The following is a 20,008-nucleotide window of genomic DNA, read 5'->3' on the forward strand; positions in this document are numbered from 1 at the left end:
TTTAATTTTTGTTCCAAAAGACGCATTAGAGCTGATGGTCTGGCTAGGTCTTATTTTCGGAGAAACACGGTAGTTTTACTAGAAGGCTATACCTATTCAAAAATGCTGCCAACATCAGACATCTGTACAATGGCCTTTAGGGTCTGATAAAAATAAGTCATATAATCTACAGTCAAAAATAAGACAAGATCAAAAATGGTATTTGATCACCTACTCCATTTACCAAACTTGTCTGCAAAAATTTTTGGCTGATTCGCAAAACTATAAACATCCTCAAAGGACACCCATTTGACATCCCTAAGTATATTCAAAAGGCTATTACGTAATCTTTGAAAGCAGCATTTTAAAGAGGAGTTCCACAATTACACTCATTGTTAAAGGACGTAACTTTTCTAAAAAAAAAAAAAAAAAAAATCTGGAAAGACCCAATAGACATTCATGTGTATTAAAATCAAATATGTGGAAAATAAATTAGTCTCATTACCTATAGTCATCTCTCTTATTTCATTTTCCTTTTCACTATTTCTCTTAATTAGAAGTGAAAGCTATAGGAAAGTTTACCCTTAGGTGCATACGGGATTATGACTAACAAAGTGAATCCAAAGCCTTCTTCTTATTCTTCCTATAAAGTCTTCTTTTTGTAACGGCATCATTCACTTTCCCTCTCATACAGAAAATTTATCTTATTTGCAGAAAAGTAAAGATCACTTTTTTATTTGAGCGGGAAGAAATACATATGGTTCACAAAGCTATTTTTGCACAAAAGCTTAATTTGGAAAAGTTAACCACATTGCCCCAAAAGAACGTGTTCCAAATGAAATAAAATCAATTTTTTTTGGGGGGGAGATTAATTATGGCTCACTTTTAATCTTTAGAAACTAAAAAGAAAACTTAAGTAAATTTCTAAAAATATAACTTTTACAAAGAATAAACCTTCCCTCAGAGAAACAGGACTGGCATTACTTTTATATATTCCTCCTCTTGTTTATGGATGGGAGATTTCATTTCCCATTATATGGCTACTAAGTCACGCTAGGATTTCATCTTTAAAAAAGATCCAATACTTTGGATTGCATAAATCAAACACACACCTGTAGTGGGAGTGGTGGCTCCAATCACCTGCCCTGGCTTGTCCATGATGACATAAGGATTACTAATAACAGAGCTGGCAGTGCTTTGCTTCACATGGACTGGAGTGGAAGTTGGGGTTCGAGGCAATGGTGATGGACTTGGCGTGGATATAGGGGACCCTTTATTAATTAAAAAGAGAAAATAAACTAAACAAAACAGACATACTCAACCCATCTAAGAAGATGGTGAAGCTAATGGAAGAAGGGAAGGGCACCAGGACAAAGGTGACAAACTGAGAAAAGAGAGTGAGACTGTGTGTTTCAGGTGCAGAGCAGCAGCAGCGGGGTAGCTGAGGCCCAGGGAATAGTGTTTCACTCTCTACAGCCTTATCCATGGATCAGTAGCTTTAGATCAGCAACGTCAGGAGCTTGTTAGAAACAGATTCTGAGATCCTACCCCGAACCTCCCGAAAATAAATGTGTATTTTAACAAGCTGCCCCACTGGCATATTAAAGTTCAAAAAGCAATGCTTTACATAACAGTGTGGAACTGCTGAATCCCTAGATGATAAATCTCTTAACACCCTGGGAAGGGTTGGGTTGTTGCAATACTTGAAGATACTAAATTTAGGGATGAAATTATACTCGAAGATACTAAAATTAGGGAGGAAATTAGTGAACAGCTGGACTTAGGAACCAGGAGTCTTGATTTGCAATTAATTTCTATAATAATAGGACAATATGAAATTTACCCACCCCAAACAAAAGTATGTCCCAGCCATGATCCAGAGAGATTCATGTTCCCACTGGTACACTCAAAGGCTACCAATGTATCATTAAACATCCTCAATTGTCTTTTATTGATCAAATTTGTCATCCATGAATTTCTTTAAACTTCAAACCAATTTATATGTTCAGCCTCTTAGACCTCTGAAGCAGCAAGTTCCAAAATGCTTCTAACTGGTAAGTAAAACTATGCATTCTTTATTTTCATTAATTTCAAAGACTTGGATCATATTTCTTAGTTTTCTATTTTCAGCACCAATGACTCCTTTTAGTTCCCCTTCATTTAAGTATTATACAGTAGCCTCCCACTGCCTAAATATTTTTTCTATTGACTCTCATGTCTTTTCTGAAGTGGTACAGCCAAAACCATGAAATACATTCCCATTAAAAGTTTACCTAACATAAACGTGAAATTGTCGTGAGGCAACGGACAATTCAACTTCAGTGAAAATGAAGCCTCAGACCTACCTACTGAAAATGGGAATAATTTTCTTGTGTGGTTAGAGAGTATAAAAGATATTTCAACTCCAAACCAAAAGGTCTCTAAATTTTTTCTATTACTATTCACTCTGGTTTCCATATATAATCCCCAAACTTAATTTCTGCCTTAGTTTCAACCATACATCCTAGGAAATATTTCACCTGTGCTGATTCTAGATGAAAATTTGACTGCTTTGAAATACATTTCTTGCCTCATTCAAAAAATGTTCCCATATGAATGACTTTTACTTTGGGACACCTTTGCTTTGCTAATCAAAAGTGATTAGCTCAAAAAAAAAAAAAGTGATTAGCTCACTTGTTAACTAAAAAACGTGCTTAGAAAAACTAAGAAATTTTTTTTATTTTAAAGCCACAATACTTTGTTTTGTCATTCCAACAATTTTTACACACATCATCTATATACCTGAAACAATCTTGCAGCTCATGGTGATAGGCTGGAAGGATTTTCCAGGCGACTCAGGATTAGGAACCTGACTTTGTGGCACAATTTTACAGCTTGATGCTATTGGCTGAAAAGCTGAATTGCCATGAGAACAAAAGGTAACTTTCTGGGATGTTGTTATTTTGGTGGGTGTTCGTTCCAATGAAGATGGCAAAGAATAAAATGTAGTGTGTCTCTCAGCTTCAGTATTGGCTGGGAATCCTGCTTGAATGAAAAGAGGCAAATGATAAATCATCAATCACTTGAAATAATCAAACCTTACCCTTGTGGGAAAAGAATGAAAATAAAAATCCCGTATCATTTCAACAATCATTTAAACAATTTACTAGTAGTAAAATAAATACAAGTCACAGCATTTATCCCTTTATACATTTTTGGGTGAAATGAGTTAAAAAAATAAAATTCAGCTGAGTAAATTTTAAAGATTTTATTGGCTTTATCAAACAATTCATGAATCAAGCAACATCCAGTCTAGCAGAGAGAAAGGAGCTCCAAAGAACAGTACAAAATGAAAGACATTTATAGGCAGATAGGAGTGGAAACAAGGAAGTTATACTAGCAAAAACTGAACTGGTTGTGGCAAAGTCACTTTCCTTTAGGGGATGGTAGGGGTCTATCAGGCAGATTACCTAATGAGCGCTGACCAAGCAACTCCTGATTGACTGGTTTAAGATTCCATTTCTGGGAGAGGCAGAAACTGTAATTGAGTCTGTTTGGTGATGTGAGGCTTAGCAATAGTGACTCCACTTGGGGCCTGCTGTCTTGTTTTTTAACAAATGTAAATATGCCTAAAATCATATTTTTAAAAATGCTTCTTTCAAAAAACTTGAAAACATATTAACTATAAGACAACATATATAATATAAAAAGTATACAAGTTCATTATGTTCTTCCATTTTTTTTCATTTTTTAATATATGAATTGAAAACTGTTTAAAGAGGAAAAACTAAAAGATTCACTTAATCTAATGATGTCCTATCTTATTAAATGCCCATAAAGAAGATGCAATTGAAATTTAAAGAGGAATAAAGTTGAGATTTTATAAAAGAACTAAAATATTATTATCATATTAAAATATAAGCTTAGAGATTAAACTAACACTATTTAGAATCAATTTTATGTCTTCTATGTGTGTTATATAAGTGAATACTTAAACATTTGTTGATGATGAATCTTCTATTTTAAATAAGATTAGATACTTAATATTCAAGTTTCTTGTTTATAAAATTGGGACTGACCCAGAAAGTCTTCCTGTAACATATTAGAAGAAATCACTACATCATTAAAAGATAAAAATTTTGTGTTTTTTAGTGAGTTTTGTGTTCTATAAAATGTCAGTAGAACTTTATGAAAAACATTTTGTGAAAAGAGTAAGTGTTTGGGTGTTTTCATAGTAGGCCTGTGTAGTAGAAGCAGCATGCCTACTTACGGAAAATTTCCATATACTCTAAGTCTCTGAAGGCAGCTGTTCAGTATCATATTATGCAAATGAGAGAAAAGAATGCCCCAGAATGACTCCTCCACGTAAGAAAAAATGCATTTCCATACAAGGAAAAATATGTTACCTTTCTCCACGGAGGTATCAGACCCTGGCTCATGTGACTGCTTTATTGGTGAGGAAGCTTTCACTGGGGCTGGAATGGTCAAAGGCAAAGATGGCGGGGCATCAGAGATGTCTGACTCAGACGACTGAGGATAAATGGAATCTTCTCCAAGAGAATGCCGATGGAGCTCAACATCCACTACCTAGACAGTCAGGCAACAATTGGGTTCATGAAGCCATCATCAATGTCACAGAAAGTCCCAAACCTGTCTAAGAATGTGGTACTCTAAGAGATGTGACAAATGATTTCTAATCATACTTCAAAGGCGATTTCAATCTCAAGAACTAAAGGATTTATTCCAGAATATAATCTAGTCTGGTTTAATAGATCAATAACCCAGTGAAACCAATTACAAAATTGGGGCTTTTCCATTTGCTGTTTCTACGCCTTAGAAAACTCTTCCCCCAAATGTTTGGTGACTGCCTCTTTCTCACCATCAGGCCCCAAACAAATGCCACCTTCCCAGAAAGGCCTTCCTTAACCAACCTAGCTAAAACCACCCTTTGTCCCCCAGCTACTCTCTTCTTTATAGCACTTATTTGTAAATGAAACTATCTCATTTATTTTTATGTTTACTGTATGCCTTCTCCCCATTCAACATACCAAGAATATAACTCCTTGAGAGTAATAGCTATCTTGTTCATTTCTATATCCCCAGTCCCTGGACCAGTGCCTAACATAGAGTATATGCTCAATAACTATCTTCTGGTATAACACAGCACATGTCCCTAAACAGTAGCTAATTCTAATTCTAATGGCTACTGCTGATATATGATGAATACCAAAAATGGGGGAGGGGTAAGAGGAGGGAAAACAAATTTGGAGGTCTCACGTTTCCTGATTTCAAAACTTACTATTACAAAGCTATAGTAATTAAGTTAGTATGGAACTGGCATAAAGAAAAACAAGTAGCCCATTAGAATAGAATACACTCTCACATATATGGTCAAATGTCAAGACTATTTGATGGAAATGGACAGTCTTTTCAAAAAATGATGCTGGGGCAACTGGATATTCACATGCATTAGAATGAAGGATATATAGAAATTAACTCAAAATGGACCAAAGGCTTAAACATAAGAACTAAAAAAATAAAACTCCTAGAAGAAAATATAGGTGCAAAGCTTCATGACGCTGGATTTGGCAATGATTTCTTGGATATGACACAAAAAACACACGGAACAAAAGAAAAAAAAACCAGATAAACTGGACCACACCAAATTTAAAATTTCTGTACATCAAAGAACACAACTGACAGAATAAAAAGGTAACCCACAGAATGGGAGAAAATATTCACAGATTAATATGAAGAATACAGAGAGAGCTCCTAAAACTCAACAGAAAAACCAAACAACAGGATTCAAAATGGGCAAAGGATTTAAATAGACAGTTCTCCAGAGAACACATACCAATGGCCAATAAACACAAGAAAAGATGCTCAACATCAATAATCACTAGGAAAATGCAAACCAAAACCACAATGAAATACCACCTCACACCTATGAGGATGGCTACTATCAAAAAAATAGAAAACAACATGTGCTGGAGAAGATGTGGAGAAATTAGAACCCTTGTGCACTGTTGGTGGGAATATAAAATAGTACAGCTACGATGGAAAACAGTGTGGTGGTTCCTCAAATAATTAAAAATAGAATTACTGTATTATCCAGTAATTCCACTTCCAAGTACATATCGAAAAAAATTCAATGCAGCGACTCGAACAGATCGACAAATATTCTTAGCAGCAGTATTCACAACAGTCAAAAGATGTAATGAAAGGAACTCAAGTGCTCATTGATGGATAAATAGAAAAACAAAATGTGGTATATACATACGATGCAGTATTTTTCAGCCTTTTTTAGGAAGGAAATTCTGATGCATGCTACAATAAGAATGAACCTTAAGAACATTTATGCTAAGTGAAATATGCCAGTCACCAAAAAAAACAAAACAAAACAAAAAACACCTCCCCCCCAAAAAAAACACTGTTTCTACTAATATTGTACCTAGAGTAATCAAATTCATAGATAGAAAAATATAAGGGTAATTGCCAGGGGTTGTGGGGAGAAGAGAACAAAGAGTTATTGTAAACGGTTAGTTTCAGTTTTCCAAGATGAAGAGTTCTGGAGGTGGATGGTAGCAATGTGAATATATTTAATACCACTTAACCATACACTTAAAAATAATTAGGATGGTAAATTTTATGTGCATTTGATCACAATTTTTGAAAAAAGAAACAAAAATGGGGGAGATAAACTTTTAAAAAATTTAGCACTCATTTTTTCCTTAACTACAATGAAGATCAATTTTCATTCTATTTGTTACCAAAAAACAATGTAGGGGAAAAAACCTACCGTCTCTGCTCCAAGAGTCTGCAAGCCAGTGTAAGTTCTATCCAGCTATTGAAAGACAAAAGAAAGGGTTAGGTTGTACTGTACTTACAAATTTCAGGATACAATCTTATCTAAAGCCCCTTTCACCGCAAGTCTTCATACCACAGGATCTACTTTTTCATAATGTTAACTATCAAGTCGTCACTTCAACAAAAATGCTATTTTCTGGGGGGAAAATTGAATAAAATTAATAAAAACAACTTCAGACATATAGGTATCTATTATACTTTTAATATAAACTATATACTTCTAATAACCTATTATAAGGACAATCTAAAAATGGAGGAAGTTTTACACAAAAAGATGTTTACTGCAGCATAATCTATAACCACAAACTGAAAACAAATTAAACATCCAGCAATGGAGGAATGCTTAAGTAAACCACGAACCATCAATTTGTGAAGTATCATGCAGTCCCTTAGATGATGCTTACAAAGACTATGCAAAAATATCTTAAAAGACAGGTTATAAAAACACATAAGCAGTGTGATGCCACAATTATATACTTAGGGTATATTTACTAAGCACATTTGAAAAAATGAAAATTTAGGCAATATAGGCAATGCTAATCACTTCCAATACATAGCATCATGGATTATATATTTTAGGGGACAGAACGGGATATAAACTGAGGGAATGTTAATAATATAAAGAAAAGTTTACAATTACATACAAATAGACTAAGTTCTTATTCCTATATTTTATCTCTTATCACTTTAAATAAAAGATCTGTGGTAGCTTATCAATATAAACATTGTATAGTAAGATCAATAGGGGAAAATGATTAAGTTGGGTAGAAAGAAAAGGAAAGATAGAGGAGAAAATATGAAGTCAGGGGTAGGTTAGTAAATAGCAAATTCTAAAGGTTTGTAAGAGGTAGATTTCAAGTCTGGCGAATTTCTTAGCAGCCAACACAGAGAGGACAGCTCAGTTACGAGATTTAGCGTTCATAATAAAAAATGCAATACAGGGTGGATTCAAGGTGGTTACATGGAATAGATCTGGAATTGTAATACTTAAACCTTAACGAACAGTGTGATTGGTAAAAAGATATGGGCAACTTTAGGCCACATCCATTTTCATATTCTCCAAAGCATAGAAATAAGGGTCTCTCTGTACACTGTTGGGACCCCATTTTAAAGAGGAACATTGATAAAACAGAACTGTTATCAAAATGGCAAGAGGAACTACCATATTTCCCTGAAAATAACTAGCCAGACCATCAGCTCTTATGCATCTTTTGGAGCAAAAATTAATATAAGACCGTGTCTTATATTACATTATAATATATAATTACTTTATATATTACATTATATAAGACCCGGTCTTATAGGTCTTATATTATATGAGACCTGGTCTTATATAAAATCTGGTATTATATTATATATTATAATATATTATATTATACCCGGTATTGTATTGTATTATATTATATTACATTATATTATATTACATTATATTATATTATACCCGGTCTTGTATTAAAATAAGACTGGGTCTTATATTAATTTTTGCTCCAAAAGATGCATTAGAGCTGATGGTCTGGCTAGGTCTTATTTTTGGGGAAACATGGTAGAAAGCAGCACAAAAGAATAGCTTTCGCCTGGAGAAGAAACGATTTAAGGAGAAACGTGAAGACTATCATTAAACATTTTTAGGGTTCTTATAAAATAAAACAAAGTCCTGTTCTGTGCTATTCCAGAAATCGAACAAGGACAAGTGAGATCAAGGTTTAGGGAAAAAAAGCAGCAGCGGTTTTAGGTAAATTTATGAAAGAAACTTCCAAAAGCTTATGTATTATACTAAAGGGATAAATGGGCTATTTGGGGAATTACTGTGCTCCATGGTGATGACTGAGGAGAGGTTAGATGGATGGAGAATATGGGAATTTCATGAATTCCCGGAACTTTAAATTTTACATAATTACAATTTAATGTAATTATTTTAGTATCAAATATGGATTGTTATGTACCACAGAATCCAGAATACAGAGAGATCAGTGTGGGCTTAAATAATCAGGAAAAGTTAGAGGAACTTGACAAGTGAAAAGAATTCAAACAAGCATTTTGAGGAGAAGAGCATGAAAGAAGATGCGAGAGAAGAAGGCCCACGGCATTTCTGGGACACAAATAGACTGATCTTGCTGAAGTAGGATGTTCATGCAGGGGATTAGTGTGAGGCAAATTAGGGGAAGCATGCTGAGTCAAAACGTGAAGAATCCTGAATAGTAGGCAGGTGAGTACGAACTTCAATAACAGGAATCCAATCAAGGTTTTTCAGAGAGGGCTAGCATAATGGTTCTCCTAGGTCAGGCAGACTATTCTGATGGGGATGTGCAGTGAACCCGGGGAAAGGAGAGAGATAAGGACAAAGAGGGAAGAATCAAAGATGGCTCTGAGAGTTAACACGGAAGTAACAGGGAAAAGGATACTCCAGTACAAATCAAGATCACATGGTCACAATACAGGTGTTTAAGGTCTCAAGGCCAATCAATACATAACACATAGAAAAATTAAGTTTTCCAGAAAACCTGACAACACATTCTTTAAATACTGTCAGTTTAAAACACTGTGTCAATCTTCCACCAGGAACTAAGTGATATGGACAATACAGTACGTATGAAAACTATGTAAATAATTCTCTTTACTTTAAGGATAAGGGCTGGGCCCAGTGCAATATAAGATGGTATGTGTGGTGCTTAAAATAAAAGAAAAGCAAAACTAATTTAGACCTTCCTCTAAGTAAGTGGGACGGTATCCTGTCCCTCTGACCAAAGTGGGTGTATGTTCATTATTTTCTTGAAGTTCTTCTCTTAGGTCACAAGGCAATTAACCTAGTCTTACAGTACTTTCTAGAAAATAACTTAAACATGAAGTTGAGCAGTGCTGTCAAACACCAGTGGAGGGCAAATTTCAGCATGCCTTAAGGTTGAACAGGTGCATTTGCAGAGCAAAGGGAACAAAAATGGAATTCTGCAGATGTACTCAGATTCATTTAATTCAATTTTTGGAGTCATTAACATGAACAATGTGGTAAACCACAAAGTATGGGTGTTTTGGGAGAAGTTTAATATTAGGATTATATCTTATGCAGAGAAAATGTACACAAAACTACTACAGAGAGGGATTGGGAACATTTAAAAAACTGGTCTGATTCCCAACTATAAAAGTTAAGTGTGTTTGTTATATAAAATTGGAAAAATATTTAAAAAACATACACACATAGGAAAAAAGGGCAGGGGAAAGAGTCTACAATGATATTACTTCAATTATGTACTCCAACATTTTGGTCTATTTCTTTTGTGTTCTTTGCCCCTACCCTTTTAAAATCATGGTTGACCTCATACTATACATATAGTTTTATTCTCTGGTTTTCACTTACCATATAATGGTAATATCCCCCCCATGTATCAAAAACACTTCATAAAATTCATAAAATAGAATTTATAATGGCTGCATAACAAACCATGTGGATATATCAACGAAGGATTACTTACAATACAAATCAAAAGTATTACAACCTTGTATAGTACTTCTTATTTTTTAAAACATGTTCACTTCTACCTTTATCCTTAGGACATAAATATATTCTTTATCCTTATGAGATAAACAGACAAGGCTTATTACATTAACTCCTCACTTAACAATGCTGATAGATTCTGCAACTTTAAGCAAAATGTAGTATTAAAGAAACAAATTTGACTATAATAGGCTAATTGATATAAACAAGAGTTAAGTTCCTAGTGCATGTCATCATTATACTGAAATGACATGGAAAGAAATAACTTATTACCTCATTTTGTAGATTTAAAAAGATTAGCCATAGGTAACACAATAACAGTGAGCTCCTGTCAGAGATTCAAGTCTTCTAGAAGATTATCTGACCAGTTCATCTTTTTAAAGAATATACATTCAACTCTAAAGCGACCCCTCCCCCCACCTTCAGAGGACAAAGAGGTGTTGAAGCAGTAAGCATGACACACTCAGAAAGATTTATCCTGCTTCCAGTATCCTTGGCAATGTCTCTCAGAAGGCCTAACTTACTGCTTTAAGTATCAGGGGTAAAGATAACTTCATTTCCAGGAAGCAATCTTTTGTTACAGTACCTTCAGATTATGTATGATATCTATCCGCTTGTTCTGGCTGTCCTTAAAGTGAACTTGAACTCTGACAGGAAACTCACCCCAACCTCTTCTGGTCAGGTGAAAAGGAGGCTCTCTAAGGAAAAGCAGATATTAACACATTAATCTACGTGTAATCATTCTAGGAAGGAAAAGTTTTCTCATAATGGATATGTCAGTTAGAAATTCACATCCTTCTGACAATCATGTATATTTCCTCATTTGAAGCTAAATCAATATGCTGAATTACACTAACATGTTAAATTATAAAAGGAAAATTCAATTTAAACCTACATTAAACTCTCAATTATTGAATAATTAGAGCTAAGACACTTATACCATATAATCCAAAGTCATTATTTTCACAGATAGGGAACTTTCACAGACAGGTGATTTGATGGATGTCACAATATTAGAGTCAGAATCCTTGATTGCTACTTGACAGACATAGGTTGTGAGGTATACGTTCCCTACCCTAGACATTCATATATATTCCTCCACTCTGGCAAAAACAAAATGAATCATGAATGCTCAATTTGAAGGTGACAATTTTTTTTACTGTGATTTTAAAAGTTAAATTTATTGGGGTGACATTGATTAATAACATTATGTAAGTTACAAATGTACAATCCTATAATACATCATCTGTATACTGCATTGTGTACTCACCACCCAAAAGCTAGTGTCCTTCCGTCACCATATATTTGACCCACTTTACCCTCTTCATCCTCCCCGCACCCACCTCCTCTCTGGTAACCACCATACTGTTGTCTTGTGTCTATGAGTTTGTTCATTTGTTGCTTTCTGATTTATATCACACATGAGTGAAATCATATGGTTCTTGGAAAATAACAATTTATTTGAAACTGTCTGCTAAGAGGACTTAAAAGATTGTATGTTCCCCAAATAGTGACTAAAATTTTAGTGGATGGAGAGGAATGTGTGTGAATGCTAACTGGACTAGAGAATTTTCAGTCAAAGTGTAATTTGTGAAGGAAAGAAAAAGGAAAACTGATAAAAAAAAGACTGGCAAACTGTTAACAATTGGTGTTGGGTACATGAGGGTTCAATATACTCTATTTTTGTATATACTTGGAATTTTCCATAATAAAAACATTACAAAATTTAACTGAGAGACCTTCACATACTCAAAAATAATATAGTTTTAGCTAATTGGGGAAAAAAAGAATGCTTTAAAATGAAAATGTTCATTATGAATCAATGGCTTAGAATTACTGTAAAGAGAAGAGAATGCCAAGATTGCAGGGAGAAAGAAACGTTCAGTGGGATGTGCTTTTGGAAAATAAGGAGGGACATGAATTTGGTAACAGCCGAGTCCGAGAACACAAACTGATAGGAGTTGAACAACAGACCTGAATTATCAAGCACAGAGCCAGAGGTTACCAGAAGAGCCCAAGACAGAAAAAAAATCTCTAAATATGAGAGTACCCTGGAAATTAGAGAGAGCAACAGCTATGTTATAAAACAGAGAGTAAATAAAACAAAGAAAACTAGAGTGCCCTGGATGAAAGAAACCAGTTGAACACCATCTGAGTTAGTAACAGAAGTAGCCATGATGTTGGTATAAATTAAAAGATAGGCTTAGGGTCAAATGAGAAGATCGACTTTTAGAGAAAAGTCCAGGATGGTAAGTGCAATGTTTGCTGCCTCCCATGATCACAGGAAAATCACAACTAAATTACAGAACAATAAACCTCAAGAAGGATCTGAACACTAGCTGAACAGAATACATATAACTAACGATATAAAGAAGAGGCCACACTGAGACTAGAAGGAGGGGAGGAGATGTGAAATGGACAGACCCCAAACCCACAGACATTGGTCAAGCACCAGGAGGGATGCCTTGGCGGCCGATGTCCCCCCTGAAAAGTGAGGGGTCCTAGCCCCACACTGGGCTCCCCAGCCCAGGGGTCCTATGCTGGGAAGAAGAGTTCCCACATCGGGCAGTGAAAATCAGCAAGGATTCCATCGGTCTGTCCTGGTGAGATACAAGGAGGCTAGAAACCCAGATTTCCTCTTAAAGGGCCCGTGAACAGCCTCCCTCTTTTGCACTCACTCACCCTGGGCTCCAGCAGAAGGGTGGAAATTTGAGAAGCACCAGAGACATACAAGGAAAGACTAAGTTGTGTGGCTTTGAGGCGAGGGCTAGAGGGATAGCTGTCATCAACCCTGTGTGGAGCCTGCCTCACGTGTAACCTGCAGGAGGACACCATCTTTCCTGTGTTGAACCTACCCCCACAGGGACAAATGTGAAAGCCCATTGCTCTGGTAAAATCCGTGAGTGCGAACCACCTTGGAGACTCCTTTGGACCTTGCCCCACTAGTGGGTGCAGCATCACCCAGGGCACTCTCACATCCTGGGTGTCCAGCCCCGCCCCACAAGCTGTGAGAGGTTTGTACAGCAGCAGTCAGCACTAGCTTGTGCTGCAGCCTTTCTTGAGCGGCTCTCGGGGAATCTGCAGGCCTGAGGTGAATGATGGCTGACTGAGGTGTGTTCAGGTAGTCTGTGAAGAGGCCACAGGCTCTGCACCGGCACAAGAACTGAATCTGCATTAACACTGTGAAAGCTACTGGCCACACCACGTTGACTCCCTGGGACTCTACCCCACCCACTCTCGTGGCATCACCAGGGGCACTGTCAAAACTGGGTCAACTAGCCTGGTGCATGCACCCAAGGAGGCTCTTTCAGCAGCTGAGCCTTATGCGCAACCAGAAAGTGGCAACAGGTCAAGGGGGTCCCTGGGCCTTTTGCTAAGCTGCCCCAGGCCCGATACTGGTGGCAGCTGGCCTCAGTTCACAGTGAGGTCACTCCTACACAACTCTAGGTCCAACACAGGCAGCAACCAATTGCATACAGCTTTGTACCTCCTACCAGGCTGGTTACAGGCAAGGCTAAAATTGGACTGCACAGGAGCCCCTCCCAACATGCACCAGAAACGACACACCCAGAGACCAGGTTCAGACCACACCAGAGCACTACCCAATTAGCCCACAAGCACCATACCCAAAGGGTGGTCTCAACAGGCACAAAAGCCCACTTGAGCGAATTCCCCTGAGGGGTCAGCCCCCACACAACAGCTCGTATGCTGTGGGCATAGCCAATCCTCACAGCATGTCAGCCTGAGAGTCAGTCCCACACACTGAAGCACCAAAAGCAATTGAGGCTCAACTAAACAGCAGAACACACGTAACACAAGGGATGCTCCTGGAACACATACACACGTGATCAGGGAGACTGTGTCACTAGACCACACAGGACTACATAAAGCCACCAAAGACTGAGAGACATAGATCTATCTAATACATAGAAGCAAAGACAGAGAGGCAGCCAAAATGAGGAAACAAAGAAATATGTCCCAAACAAAAAAACAGGAGAAAATTCCAGAAAAAAGAACTAAATGAAATGGAGGCAATCAATCTACAAGAGACAGAGTTTATAAACTGGCTATAAGAACACTTAAGGAACTTAGTGACAACTTCAATAAAGAGATAGTAAGCATAAAGGACATAGAAACCATTAAAAAAAGAACCAATCAGAAGTAAAGAATACTATAACTGAAATGAAGAATACACCAGAAGGAGTCAACAGCACATTAGATGAAACAGAGATGGAATTAGCGATTTAGAAGACAAGGTAGAAGAAAACACCCAATTGAAACATCAACAAAAAACAATTAAAAAAACAACTATAGAAGATAGTTTAAGGGCCCTCTGGGATAACAACAAACATTAACATTTGCATCATAGGAATAGCAGAAGGAAAAAAGAGGGAGCAAGGGATTGAGAATCTATTTGAAGAAAAATGACTGAAAACTTCCCTAACCTGGTAAAGCAAATAGACATACAAGGCTAGGAAGTGCAGACTCCCAAACAAGATGAAGCCAAACAAGCCTACCTGAAGACACATTATAATTCAAATGGGAAAGGCTAAAGACAAAGAGAATCCTCAAAGCAGCAAGAGAAAGACAACTGGTTACTTACAAGGGAGCTCCAATAAGACTATCAGCTGATTTCTTAGTAGAAACTTTGCAGGCCAGAAGGGAGTGGCTGGAACTATTCCAAGTGATGAAAAACAAGGGCATACAACCAAAAGGCCCAGGGACCCCCTTGGCCTGTTGCCACTTTCTGGTTGCCCATAAGGCTCAGCTGCTGAAAGAGCCTCCTTTACCCAGCAAGGCTATCATTTAAAATAGAAGGAGAGAGAAAGAGCTTCCCAGACAAGAAAAGCTAAAGGAATTCATCACCACTAAACCAGTATTACAAGAAATGTTAAAGGGACTTCTTTAAGAAGGAGAACAACAAACAAAAGAAGATAAAAAAAAAAAAGGAATAATAAAATAGCACTACCTGCATATCTATCAACAATTACTTTATTATTTATTTATTTATTTATTTTTAAGGAGGGCACAGCTCACAGAGAGGATCGAACCAGCGACCTTGGTGTTATTAGCACCACACTCTAACCAAGTGAGCTAACCTGGCCACCCCTATCAACAATTACTTTAAATGTAAATGGTTAAATGCTGCAATCAAAAGACATAGGGTAGCTGAATGGATAAGAAAACAAGACCCATACATATGCTGCCTACAAGAGACTCATTTCAGATTGAGAGACACACACAGAAAGAAAATAAAGGGATGGAAAAAGATATTTCACATAAATGGAAATTAAAAAAAAAAAAAAGCTGGTTCTCCTGCAGGTTACATGCGAGGCAGTTTATTCAATAAATGGTGCTGGGTAAACTGGACAGACACATGCAAAAAATGAAACCAACCACCTTCTTACTCCACATACAAGAATAAACTCAAAATGGATTAAAGACTTAAATATCAGAGCCAAAACCATAAAAGTCCTAGAAAAAGACATAGGCAGTACACTTGCATACTTTTACACAACTTAAAGGAAATCAGTGTTTTACAAATTCCAATTCTTGGGGTGAGAAATGAGAAATAAAACGGGCATTAGCTTGTTAAATATGAAGGTTCTAATGTAGTCACTTTTAATTCCAATTTTTGGTAAATCAGATATTTATCATCAATAAAAAATATGACTAACACTTCTTGCTGTCTTTCTTAAGGACTTTTATGTGCATATAGACAATTCATACAAAACCCTGATCTCTCGATTTCCTTGAATTAACAAGGGTATGGTGGGGCCCTATAGCTCAGGGGTTAGAGCACTGGTCTTGTAATAACTAGGGTATGGTTGTGATTATACCATGAACTCTAAGATGATTAAGGAAAGAAGGAAATTACTTAAGAGTGGTGATGGGTAATGAAAATTGGTGTAGGCAAGAAATGGGAAGTCCCAGTGAGGTCAAAGAATAGTTGGATTAGGAATGGAGCTTAAAAAATAGGAGTTCGTGGTAAGAAAGTAGAATATTTGGAAATGAGATTATTTTGTAGGTGGAACAGTTTGTTTTCTTCATATGCATGATAGTTGTCCCAATATCAGCTGATTTTTCCTTTCCCTACATTTAATATACTCAATTGTCATATAAACATAGATCTAACTCTAGACTTCATTTTTATTCCTGTACCAATATTATGATATTTTAATTGTTTTGCTTTATAGCATAATCTGATCCTGATAGAGTATGTTCCCCTATTATTATTCTAAATTTTTTTATTGGCCATTCTTGAATATGTATGTTTTTCTAGATTACTTTAGAATCTAAGTGTCAAGTTACAGATTGACATTGCATTAACAATTTATTGAATTAACAATTAATTTTCACATTTTTTGTAATATTGAATCTTTCTGTCTCTTACCTACCCAGGAGAATCAATCAGTGTTGTAGTTTTCCAACGCAAACAAAACTTTGTTCCTTTTACTGTTTATAAAACTTCCTTCATTTTCCTAACATATTTCACTGGATAGAAACTCAGAAAATTGTTTGTACTCTGTTTTATTCTTATAGTAGAGTTTAATTGATAAAGGAGCGATTTTATTCTTAGGCTCTTAGACATTAGTGTTGAAAAAAAGTTGAGGGTTTTTAGGGAGGAGGGGAAAGGTGATACGGAAACTACAAATATGAGCAAGAACAACACAGATCTCACCCCCAGACCCAATGGTACACGGTGTGTGAGAGATTAAAGAAACAGCTGCCATTTAAAAGTTGTTCTCAGGAGAAGCGGCGTTCTCAGGACATAGCCGTATTTTGTTTAAGAGTCAGGAGTAGAGGGCATGCTCTGAAGAAAGCTGAGGATATAGGAGACTCCGCTGATAATAAACCACAACCACTTCTGCAGTACATTCACACAATGAATGTATACGTGGTATATAACATCATATAAAGACTACACCTAAATGAAACAAATTTCTGGATAGTATATATATTATCATCCTATCTTTGTGAGGTAATAGTACAACAACAAACAGCAACTGCACGAAGCTAATATACAGGATAAATATCATTAGGGGTTACTTCTGAAAGAGTGAGATCATGAGGAAATTTCAACATCAAATATTCTGTAAAATCCTATGTTTAATTCTGTTATAGTCTGATATTCATAAAAACAGTAACCTTTTTATATTTATCTATATAAATAAGTTCAGCTATTTTCAGGAGAACAGAATCAGCTAATAACACGGTAACAATCTGACCAGAGGGGACAATGCCTGTTCAGTGAGAGAGTAACCTGCAAAAGGGAACCAGAGCTAAAACTAATTGTGACTAAAAGCCAAAGCTGAGTAAATTACTAATAATACAAGAATTTCAAGGGAGTGTTTTCAAATTAAATCACTTTTCTTCCATTTCAATAAATCTGTACTGTTTAGGTTAAGTAACTCAAGTGTGCTTACCTAACTTCCACAAGGTCATTTGGTTTATAGCTGGGATGAAGGAAGAACCAAACTTTCTTGACAAAATGATTAATGCTGGGTTCTCTACGAGAACCTCGAACGTACACCATCCATTTGTGAGTCGATTGGTCATTTTCTTCTCTCTTATCAGGAGGTATATACCTAGAGAAGAAAAAAAAGGAACCTGAATTATTGTTTTTCTTCAAAAGACTAACAAAACAATTAATTCCTACTTAAAACAAGATAAAAAAAATCAATTACAAAAAGAAAACTGGAAAATTCACAAATATGTGGATATTAAGCAATGTGCTACGGAATCACCAATGGGTCAGAGAAGAAATCAAGAGAAATTAAAAAAATATGTATCTTGAGACAACTGAAAATGGAACTATAACATCTCAAAACTTAAGGGATGCAGTAAAAGTGGTTCTAAAAAGGAAATTTATAGCAATAACGTCCCTACTTTACAAAAAAAGATCTCAAACAACCTAACTTTACACCTCAAAAAACTAGAAAAGCAAACTAAGCCCAAAAGTAGTAGAGGAAGGAAATAACAAAAATCAGAGTGAAAATAAATTAAACAAAGATTAAATTGACAATAAAAAGATCAAATAAACTAAGAGCTGTTTTTTTGAAAAGATAAACAAAATAGAAAAACCTTTAGCTATGCTTACCAAGAAAAAAGGAGGACTCAAATAAATACAATTATAAATGAAACAGGAGATGTTGCAACTGATGCTACACAAATATAATGATCATAAGAGACTATGAATAATTAAATGCCAACAAATTGGACAACCCAGAAGAAATGGATAAATTCCTAGAAACATATACCAAGACTGAATCATGAAGAAATAGAAAATAGGAACAGAACAATTGCTAGAAAGGAGATTGAATCAGTAATCAAACACCGCCCAATAAAGAAAATGCCAGGACCAGATGGCTTGAAGGGTGAATTCTCCCAAACATTTAAGGAAGAACTGATTGCAATACTTCTCAAACTGTTCCAAAAAATAGATGAGGAGGGAACACTTACGATCTCATTTTACAAAGTGAGCCTTACCCTCGTACTAAAGCCAAACAAGGATACTACAGGAAAAGACAATTACAGGACAAGATCCTTGATAAACATAGCATGTATCCCTGAAAATAAGACCTAACCCTAAAATAAGCCCACTTAAGATCTCAGCCAGACGGACGCATTTAGTACGTTAGGACGATGTTCCAGAAGACGACGACATGACTGTATTTGAAGAAATGTAGATTGTTGTACATGACATCCCCAGTATTTTAGTTCTAGCTGGTCTTTAAAGAAAAAACCCAAACCTACAAATTGGACATAATTGTTTGAAAATGTCAATGACTGTTTCTCCCCAATCTTCCTGTGGTCTGGTGGGTCTATCGGGATTTCTAGTTTCGGCCTTTTCTGGGCTGACCTGTCCTGTAATACAGTTAAGACACCAACTCTAATACTTCGCACAGAATATTTAGTCCCCTTAACTGAAACTTGCTAACTCTAAAATAATCTATAAAACAGAAATCTTATTGCCTTAATGATATTTTATGTTTCCATTTAAATACTATTACATAGACGATTAAGAATCTTTGTTTTCAGTATCCTGAGATTTTTAATGTACTTGTTTGTTATTAGTGGACCATTAACTGAGGCTTGAAAGATTCCTGCCCCCCCAATCTGATTCTCCCCTCCCAGATAATTATAATACCAAATCCTTTATTTTTAATAATTGAATCTAATTACCATTTTCATAAATATATTAATTCATCAATCAAATATTTATTGAACACCAACTATTGTAAAGTACAAAACAAATAAGATATACTTCCTATCCAAAAGAGATTCCAGTCTCGTTTGAGAAAAATATATGAATATAGGAAATGACTATATGATAAAAATGAGAACAGAGGAAATACACCTAATAAGGGCAGAAAAGGGCAAATAAGACTTTCTGAGGAAATAACATTCTTAACTATTTGAAGATTTGTGATGTTTCCATCCATTCCTAGATACGTGGCAAAAATGATGATGCTCCCACAAGCCAACATGAGATCATACTGGTAAAGAGATAGCCCTTTAGCTTGGAAGAATTCTGTCTTCAAGGACTGCTCTGCAACCTTTCGTTACAAATTAAAAACATTTCAATTTGGGCAAGCAAATAGACATTTTTAGGAATTTGCTAAGGCCCCTAAGATTAACACTAGGTCAGAGAAAGTCAAAAGTTCCGCCAAATTTATCCATACTTACATG

At 36.0% G+C, this 20,008-nt stretch overlaps 1 protein-coding gene across 8 annotated transcripts in view; it reads right to left on the bottom strand.

The window, feature by feature from the left end:
• YEATS2 (YEATS domain containing 2) overlaps positions 1 to 20,008 on the bottom strand; it is a 79,728-nt gene that overhangs the window by 36,759 nt on the left and 22,961 nt on the right. For 5 of the 8 annotated variants that reach the window (XM_033126885.1, XM_033126904.1, XM_033126844.1 and 2 more), the window contains exons 7-12: positions 17,743 to 17,904; positions 10,902 to 11,013; positions 6,758 to 6,802; positions 4,365 to 4,545; positions 2,761 to 3,003; positions 1,092 to 1,250 (exon numbers count right to left, since the gene is read on the bottom strand). In XM_033126885.1, coding sequence (XP_032982776.1) covers positions 1,092 to 1,250; positions 2,761 to 3,003; positions 4,365 to 4,545; positions 6,758 to 6,802; positions 10,902 to 11,013; positions 17,743 to 17,904 — 902 coding nt within the window. The remainder of the gene's footprint in view (positions 1 to 1,091; positions 1,251 to 2,760; positions 3,004 to 4,364; positions 4,546 to 6,757; positions 6,803 to 10,901; positions 11,014 to 17,742; positions 17,905 to 20,008) is intronic. The other 3 variants (XM_033126893.1, XM_033126875.1, XM_033126897.1) reach the window with 2 other exon arrangements.

This window comes from Rhinolophus ferrumequinum, chromosome 2, assembly GCF_004115265.2.
Source record: "Rhinolophus ferrumequinum isolate MPI-CBG mRhiFer1 chromosome 2, mRhiFer1_v1.p, whole genome shotgun sequence".
Taxonomy (NCBI): Eukaryota; Metazoa; Chordata; class Mammalia; order Chiroptera; family Rhinolophidae; genus Rhinolophus; species Rhinolophus ferrumequinum.